Consider the following 9928-nt stretch of genomic DNA (forward strand, 5'->3'; position numbering starts at 1 on the left):
CTGATTCACAATAGGAAAATGAGAGGCTTCATAAAGAGAATCAAAATTTGTCAACCTCAAGTTCCCATCAAGATGATTTTTGAGCAGTAACACTAATGGAAAATAACGTGTTATAATATATCATGAAGCGATTGTATCAAGAAATGATCATTCTTCAAAAGATAGCCTTCATGCTTATGGTCATTCAAAATACACTCAAGGAAAAATCTACGTTGCTGAAGGAAGCCTCAACTGCTCTAGACATAATGTATGGATGGAACATAGAGTATCCAAATACACCAGCCAATTTTCCAAGAAGGGATGAGATAGGCATGGAAAGGGATAAGAAAAAAATTAGGTTGATCATCTAAGCTCAAGAGAAAGTGGGGAAATATGTAGTCATAATATTGAGTAATTATGGGAAATATCATAACATGATAGAAGCTCTTATCAGGTCTCAAAAAATAGTCCCCATCAGAGCAAAAGAGAGATAAGGCTAGAGCAAGAGATACAATGAGAAATTAAGGAAATGATAGATGTGAACAAGTTGGCTATCACTCACAAGGACCTGAAGCCTACCAAGGAAGCTATTGTGGAGCACGTGGTGGAACTAACAAAGTTGCGCACAATGCTCACCACACTATTCCACCAAGTACAATCAGATATGAAAAAAATAGTTCTTTGTTCTTTTGAATGCGAGATCACATATGAAAAGTTGATATCGAACAAAGTATTATCCATAACTACTGATTACAAAGCATAGCATGCTTACCTAGCTTAATAATTATGAGTTCAAGCCTTACCTTTGGCTATTTTGGAATTAGTGCCATAAAATGATGTTTATTTTATTATTTTGAATTTTCATGTAAGCATGTAAATAAAGTAGAATTAGAATTAAAAGAAAAATAAAAAATTAGATATGAGGGAAGTTGAAAAGTCATGAAGGAAGTTGAAAAGTCACAAGGGTATTTTAAATGTCATAGAAGATAAAAGTTCACCTAAATTTGAATACATATACCCTCATGAATAGTGAGAAAGGACTTTTAGTTTTGGACCGAGAGCACTTCGAAAGGGAAATCTTGTACATTTCTTTTGAAGATCAAGTTATAGTTTCACATTCCCTATATTGGGTCTCTTAGATACTTCGTGTAATTGTGCATGGGATATTTCAACATTAATATTTAGGAGCTCTTTTGGGCCAAGGAAAACATTTCTCTCAAGTGTTATTGAATGCTATAAGACTATTCTTGTTGTTTTCTAATGGTATGTGATTGTTGTTCATACGTTGAAATTTGGTGAACTATTTCTTTAATTGGAAACTTATATCTAACTTGGAATTGCTTGTTGATTTATACATTCTTTCACACTCGTTATTAATTGCAAATTACATTATAGTTGAGAATTAGTATACTTCCTTATTCATGCATCTTAATTAAAGTTTTCTATCACTCTTTCTTTGATATTCATGTCCAATTTCTAATCTACTGTAATATTATTTGTATATCTTGCTTAAGTTATTTTCATAAGTTGTTTTAACTTGCATCTATTTAGAAGTCTTGTTGAGATTTCCATTCTTCTTGCTCACTTCATCCAAGAAATTATTCTCACCCAAACACGATATGGCAGTTGTGTGAACATTTCAGATGGGACTCATATCCTAAATGGTGTGAGGCCTAATTGGGACTTAATACGAGGGAGATCCCCTGATTGTTAGCGGTGCATTTCACCAAGTCAATAGTGAAGTAAGCCAATAATTGGTTTACTACCTTTTAATATTGTACACTGGATAAAAATAATGTGGTATTCAATAGAAAAAACAAAAAAAGTAGTAAGCCAATCATTGACTTAATATGTGATGCTTATTATTTAATTGAGTGAAGGTTAATATTTTAACATAAATTCAAATGATTTTGTTTGGAGAATAGTATCTATGTCCCACTAGATTGGTAATATACTCTAAACTAGATTGGTAGTCTACTTTAATGTTAAAGGTGTTGTTAGCAGACTTGGAATTGATGTTCCACATAATTTTTGTTTGTTTGTTTGTTTTTAAATGTGTTTTACAATGAAGAAAAAATTTGAAACATGTAGAAAAAATTGAAACCCTAGATTTGACATCCAAGCTTATAGGTTTCACATCATAAACTCTCTAAATGGTTTATAGATTGAGGGCTAGACATCTTTCCTCATCCTCCATTGTTAGGCCACATGCAAGAATGATCAAATTTATTGGTTAGGTGAGAGAGACTAAACCAAGCTAAGAAAATCTAGTTGGCCTAGTGGAGGTCCATTTAAAGATTTGGTTATATACACATGTTCTGAACTAACATAATGGTTTCTCCTGGGAACCACAACCCTAACCTTAACCTAACATACTGCTTTATGTTGTTGGGGAGTGATCCTCTAGTCTAGCTAGTGGAATTCTTGGACTCCTTTCTTAGTTAGTCATCACATTCCATATTTCTTTTCCAAAATCTATCACTTTTATATCATTTCTCTTTTATAGATTTGTCTAGTAGAATTTCCCATCTAGTAGTGTTGGTCCAGGCCTATGCTAGCTAGAGTAGCACTAGTCCAACCCAAAGGCTTGTGTTATTTTTGGAGGTGTACTAGAGGCCAACTCGAAATAAGAAACTTTAAAAAGGAGGGGGAACATGAGTTTGATTCTTGGTGGAGTCTCCACAGTGTATTGGCTTATCATAGTGAAAAGAAACCAACAAAGGCCATCTGGTATAAAATAGTAGTTGGTTTATAGGGAGAGGATGGTTAAAATTGATAATATTCTTCTGGTTACTAAATTTTGTTCTCGAGTTTCACCCATCAATTAACATTAATAAGTTTGAGGTGAATCCCTTGGATATTGATGAAAACACTCTTTTGCTTGTCTTTCTAGATTTTTCATTTTCTTATTTTGACAACTGTGCCAAGAGTTTTGACTCAATGTTAAATTGCACTATATTTAATTCCTTCCTTGATGCTCTATTTCTACTAGTTTTTTCTAATGATATTGTAAGGCTCCAACCTAGAAATTTTCAAGATGAAAAAACCATAAACTTAAACAAGATTATAATTTCCCAAAACAAAATAGACTTCTCTCACTTAATAACAAACATATTACTTATGAAACATAAGATGATTCGCAAGGCTTATGACTTTAATGAGAGTAAAATTCTTAATACCTTTAATCATTAATCCAACTAAATTAAGCTATTTTTAAACATCAATATATTCATGATTAACACTTTATATATGCTTTTTCTTCATGTGCTGACTTTGAAAAGGCATTTTGCCTTCATTTGAATAGCTACAATTTGTTTTTATTAAAAAGTTTTGTAATAAATTTTTCATTCCTATTAAGTAACTCCTCCAAATTTACATATAATAATATAAAAAATAAAATCTGATATTAACAAATTTGTATAAAAAGAAATGAACATTATCAAATTTTCAATTTTCACTCGATAACTTAGCTATATCTAGAATTAATTTAAAATTATGGGCTCGATTGTGTGATTTCTGAAATCAGGTGGAATGCCTGAACCAGATTCGTGGTCATTGAATGGATCATGAACTAATTAAAACCGTGTCGTGAAACATATTGTTGCAAGCGAGAGAGAGCCTTGAAACGTAAATAGATTTTTATTTTATAGGTATTATCTCTTTGTGCTGGACAAATAGGAACTGTATTATAAGGTTATGAATATACTGAGATATAGGTTTAAAAAGTTTATATATATATATATGAAATGGGTAGCTTTGTACTAATTGAACTGGAAACATGTTAATACTTTTACATTCAAAGATTACACCTTTGGAGAAGAGTTACAAAATTGTTCTAACATATAATCTATAGCTATCTTGTATACTTTGAGTTCTGTGAGCTTAAGTTGATTGTAGATTGTCAGAATATTCCAGGATCAAACTAACATAGGCGCGGTCAAAAAATTGACCGCGCTCATGTCCATAAGATCCCAGAATATTTAGAAAATCTACAATAGACTTACTGTTTGAGCTATATAGCTCTAACTGCATTTATCTTGTAATGTCTCCAAAAGACTGCTGATTATAAAAAAAATGAAAAAACATTTATGTAGACAGAGATTAAACAAGATGTTACTCGCTGCCTGCAATATCAGATTAAGCAAGATGTTACTCGCTGCCTGCAATATCCTCGCGAAGGATTCCTTCTTATGGAGCTTGTTCATTTTCCTCTTGGATAGAGGGCACCGATTTTGCTCATTGCTCTTAGTCCACCTGCATGACTGCCTATTCACCAGAAGGACATGCTTTAGCAAGCCCAAAAACTTATCTTATAATGCCCACCATAGTTGTTTCCATAGTTGCTTCCATGCTGTCAACTTTAAAACCAAGATTTTCAACTAAGAACTGCAGATTTTCCAATTTTGTCAATTTGGTGGCCTCCTGAACAATTTGATCCCTGGCCTTGGCAACCAGAGCCAAGATCTCCTCTTTAATTGTCGTCATATCTTCTTCCTAAAGAGCGACATTACCATTTCTGTTGGATGATGCCATTTTGCAAACTACCCGACCTTGAATTCAAATCACTAGTAATTTCAACTCTTATATATATCCTTTAACATACTTGTCTTGATTTGTGTCGCTTGTTGTATACATATTTTCGCATTGAATGCTATTGTCTGGTCTCTGATCAGAATTGGCTCGAAGCTCCATTTCAATTACCGTCACTCCGCCCATAAACTTACTCAGATTTAACTGCTTTATCTCAAAAGGAGTTCTGGCCATTCTTCCCTTGAGGCGAAGATTAAACGCTGACACAATCTGATTCCAGTTGTCATTTTTCATGGCATCACCCACCCAACTTTTCTAGCTGGTTGGTTGTCCATGACATTCCTTCATCCTAAATGCCCACCCGAGGTAATCCTTCCGTGCCTTGTCAGGTGTTTATTCCAGATCGTTCGGATCCTTATGAGGCCTTATCCAATGTTTTATATTATTCATCGAATGTGACATAAAAATGCATCGCCTTGGTTCATAATTGTCATCCCTTGTTCTAGATTGGCACTTTTATTAGCTTGTTCATCATGAGACTGGTTATTTTCTCTCTTGACGGGGAAGGTGTTATTGATGTCAAATTTCAACTAAATTTGGTGAAAGATGGGAGGCAAATCTATTTCAAATCCAATCATTGAATTTTTAATGAAACGTATTTGTAGAGTTTTTTTGAAAAGACTCTCTTTCATTCTTTTTTTGAAAAGACTCTCTTTCATTCTTGTCATAAAGCTAAGGCCTCAACTTCATTGTTAGATGTTATACCTAGCCCATGCCAATTTCATTTCTATTTCTCCATAAAACCATACAAAACTCATCCCACTACTACCTCTCCTATTTTGATAAATATATTATAATCCACTCATATTCACATAATATTTAAGATTTTAACTACATACATTTATACTCTTTTCATTTATATATTTTTTATTTTTTAAATGGTATGTTTTATATTTTTTTATTGTTAGATGTAGCCTTATGTGAATTTCATTTCGATTCCCCATGAGAATTTCATTTCTATTTCTCAGATACAAAACCCATCCCACTCCTACCTCCCCTATTTTGATAAATATATTATAATCCATTCATATTCACATAATATTTAAGATTTTAACTACATACATTTATACTCTTTTCACTTATATATTTTTTATTTTTTAAACGGTATGTTTTATATTTTTTATTGTTAGATGTTATACCTAGCCCCATGGGAATTTCATTTCTATCTCTCCATACTCTATAGGGGATACAAAACCCATCCCACTCCTACCTCTCCTATTTTGATAAATATATTATAATCAATTCATATTCACATAATATTTAAGATTTTAACTACATACATTTATACTCTTTGAACTTATATATTTTTTTTAAATATGCTTTATATTGTTTTGGTTGGATAAATACTTTAAAAAATTTAAACTTTGAATTTTGTAATTTACATAATACTTCATAACAAATTTTGCAATTTACATAATACTTCATAACAAATTTTGCAATTTACATAATACTTCAACAACAAGATAATAGATAACTAAACTAACCAGATAATAGCTAACTAAACTAACCGCGAATTGACTTTATTTAATTATGAAATGTTGTTGTAATTAGCACCACGAGGGCAAGTGAAGTGCTGAAAGTATCATACTTTGGCATACAGAGAGGAGTTGCCTTTATTTATATAGTTATACATTTACTGCCATATGGTGTTGTTAACCGCAGAAGACGACGTTATAATTAGCACCAGAAGGGCAGGTGAAGGTGCTAGTGTTATCGTCCTTGGGATAGCTGTACGCCTGTGGGCACTGCCCCTTGAAGAATTCGGAATAGTTATTGGGAACACAGTTGTTGTCTGCGTAGGCTCCCGTGCAGCAGTATTGAGGGGTATTCAACTGCGCACAAGGACCGTTGCATCCATCTGTTACTTTCAATTCTGCAGGGCAGGCAGCAATTATGTCGTTCGTGCAACCTATTTTCTGACAGTTAGACGGAGTTGCACTGAGAGGGATATTGAAACCTTCAATCAAAGACATGTCATAGAAGTCTTGATTCTGGTACTGATTGAGCGCATATTCAAAAAGAGTTTGAGGAGGACTTCCATAGCCTTGACAATTGAGCAACCCCCCGCAGTCACCGGTGTTGCACTTGCCTTGCCCGTTAGCGTCGAAGGAGCAGCCGGTACGACCCCAGATTCTCGCTTGCGTTGTTCCTGCGGCAACGTCGAAAGTCCAACTTTTGCCCTGCTCCAATGCTTGACCGCCGCCAGGACTTGCAGCGGCCCAAACTGTGTATGGGCATTGGTTCGTCACCACGAACGTCGCCCCTTCAGCACCTGCACTTGACCAAACAATATTTATGGCATATACAGTTGAATTTAACTCGATGGTATATTGGGGAATTTGATGGAGATATATAGTATAATTATAAATTTGAATTTGGATAAAATATTGATTAAAAAAAAAGAATTGATAGAAGAAAAATTTAGAGAATACATATCTTATAAATATTTAAACATAATTTTTTTTTCAAATCAAAAAAAATTATTATATTCAAAATTCAATTATGAAATTTATCAATTTTCTAAACTACAAAATTACTTTCTGTACCATATTTTAATATGGAATTGAACATTCTAATGTACTTAACCTACCATACCATTAACAATTGCAAATTTTTAACATACAATTTACTATTTTCCATATGAAATTTAACAGGCAAATTTACTTGCCATAACATTGGCAACATCAGTAAATTTTTAATATACAATTTTGTATCTTCTATATAAAATTTAACATGCATATTTACTTAAAATACCATTCCCACATGCAAACTTACTGTACCATTTGCAACTGCAATTTCTTTTTACATGCAGTTGGTTGTTTTGTAACCTACCATACTATTAACAATTGCAAATTTTTAACATACAATTTACTATTTTCCATATGAAATTGAACAGGCAAATTTACTTGCATAACAATGGCAACATCAGTAAATTTTTAATATACAATTTTGTATCTTCTATATAAAATTTAACATGCATATTTACTTAAAATACCATTCACACATGCAAACTTACTGTACCATTTGCAACTACAATTTCTTTTTACATGCCGTTTGTTGTTTTGTAACCTACCATACTATTAACAATTGCAAATTTTTAACATACAATTTACTATTTTCCATATAAAATTTAACAGGCAAATTTACTTGCCATAACATTGGCAACATCAGTAAATTTTTAATATATAATTTTGTATCTTCTATATAAAATTTAACATGCATATTTACTTAAAATACCATTCACAAATGCAAACTTACTGTACCATTTGCAACTGCAATTTCTTTTTACATGCAGTTTGCTGTTTTGTAACCTACCATACTATTAACAATGGCAAATGTTTACAATACAATTTACTATTTTCCATATGAAATTTAACAGGCAAATTTACTTGCCATAACATTGACAACATCAATAAATTTTTAATATACAATTTTGTATCTTCTATATAAAATTTAACATGCATATTTACTTAAGATACCATTCACAAATGCAAACTTACTGTAACATTTGCAACTGCAATTTCTTTTTACAGGCAGTTGGCTGTTTTGTAACTTTTTTTTCATATTTGTTTTTCTTTTTTTTAATATCCAATTAAGTGTACCTAACCGAATAAGCGAATTCACAAATTTTTTAGACCAATAAAACAGGACTTGGTAACTAAGATATATGCCATTAAACTTAATTTTATACTACCATATATACCATTAAACTTAATTTTATTGTATATTTTGGAATATAGTAGACCATGAAAACAAAGAAGTCAGTCAATTGCTTAAATTCCTTCCTAAAATCTTTGCTATCAAAATGAAAATTACACATTACTAATATAATCAATCCTATACACAGCAAATATAAAATATTTTAGAAATTTAGAATCAAAATAACAATTACACATATATCAATATAATCAATCCTTTACACAGCAAACATACACATGCGTTAACCAATAAGTTAGGTTGTCATCTACTGAGATTACAATTTTGGGGGAAAGCTATTCTTCATCATAATTTAGTCATTTGTTTTTCAAAAAATCTAATTATAAGTGTTTAAATCATTTTTTAATGGTAGAAATAGATTCAGTATTATTTTTAGATGTAATTTAGATTTCCCAAACTTTTACTAAATTTTAATCAAAATCTTACTTGAATTTCTATTATTTTAAAAACAAAATTATGACCTGATTAAATAATAAACTACCTAACCACCTGAAATAATTAACAATACGTTCTGCCGCCCAAAGTCCGCACAAATAATTAATGTTCTTCTAGAGTTTGAGTGTTTAGAGAGAGCAGCATCGATCAGCTTACCTTGCAGATAAACATTGATGGCGAATAATGTTAGCGTCACTGCGATCCAAATGGAACCTGCTAAACTATTTCTCCCCACCATTGTAACGGCCTGACAACAACTCAGAGACGGCTGGATCCAATTCAATGAAATAATTTGAATGCAGAGATAGAAAGCTTGAGGTGAGGAGAGGATGTTCAGAGGTTGTGTATATATAGGCTTTCCGAGCTGTCCAGGAGCACGAACCATGTGTTAAAAGTCGTTTATCCTTATCCTTTCTTTGTGGAAAGAATAGCGAGCCGTGGTGTGGAATCTGAAACGTGTATGGCAGACAATCTGAAACGTGGTGTGGATTGTTTGTTAGACAATCCCTAACAAACAATTTTCTCCTTCAAATTCCATGACGGTCGCTACTGGCGGCTGCCACACTCATGACTTTTATTGCCGTATCCCGTCGGGCATTCAACAAAGACAGGCCCATTTTTCCGAATATCCTAATTTTTCCGACTAAAGTCTTGGTCCTTTTTTTCTATGTAGGCCATCACACATCTTCTCTTAATCTTAAATCTTAAGGAAAACAAAGCACTACCCACTAGCGCCGCCATGCCATTGACTGGGTGTTTCTACCGTGTCACGCCAGGCATTAAACACGGAATGGTCGTATATGAATTTTGGAATCAAACATGCACTAAATTTTCGATTCTATATTGAATTAGTCATCATACATCGCACGATGCACAACATTTTCTCTGGGAGTACGGAGGGGAGGAATTGCTCAATGGTTCAAATTTGGGTTAAAAAACTCAAATTTTTAGTGAATTTGTTTGAATTATATTTTTTATAATGGAAATAAATTTAACACCATCAAAATTTTAAAGCATTTAAAATTTTGAACTTTAATAATAATAACTACTAATTTTTTCAAAATATAATCAGAATTTCCATAATTTTGAAGACAAACAACAATTTTATTAATATATTATTTTTCTCCACCCAAAAAAGTTAATCTATTACCACCAACCATTCAATCAAAATATGTAAGCTTAGTTATATTTTCGAAGGAATTTGGAA

The 9928-nt window shown here is 32.4% G+C and overlaps 1 protein-coding gene across 1 annotated transcript; it reads right to left on the minus strand.

Annotated features, from left to right (window-relative positions):
* Positions 1-6064: 6064 nt before the first annotated feature.
* LOC149229735 (pathogenesis-related thaumatin-like protein 3.3) lies at positions 6065-9054 on the minus strand. Its single transcript, XM_089378719.1, has 2 exons — positions 8878-9054; positions 6065-6841 (listed from the first exon to the last, which is right to left on the minus strand). The coding sequence occupies exons 1-2, from the start codon at positions 8957-8959 to the stop codon at positions 6222-6224; spliced, it is 702 nt and encodes a 233-aa protein (XP_089234845.1). The 5' UTR covers positions 8960-9054; the 3' UTR covers positions 6065-6221.
* Positions 9055-9928: the final 874 nt, after the last annotated feature.

This window comes from Pinus tabuliformis, chromosome J (assembly GCF_031772625.1).
Source record: "Pinus tabuliformis cultivar Carrire ecotype Pingquan chromosome J, CPIR1, whole genome shotgun sequence".
Taxonomy (NCBI): Eukaryota; Viridiplantae; Streptophyta; class Pinopsida; order Pinales; family Pinaceae; genus Pinus; species Pinus tabuliformis.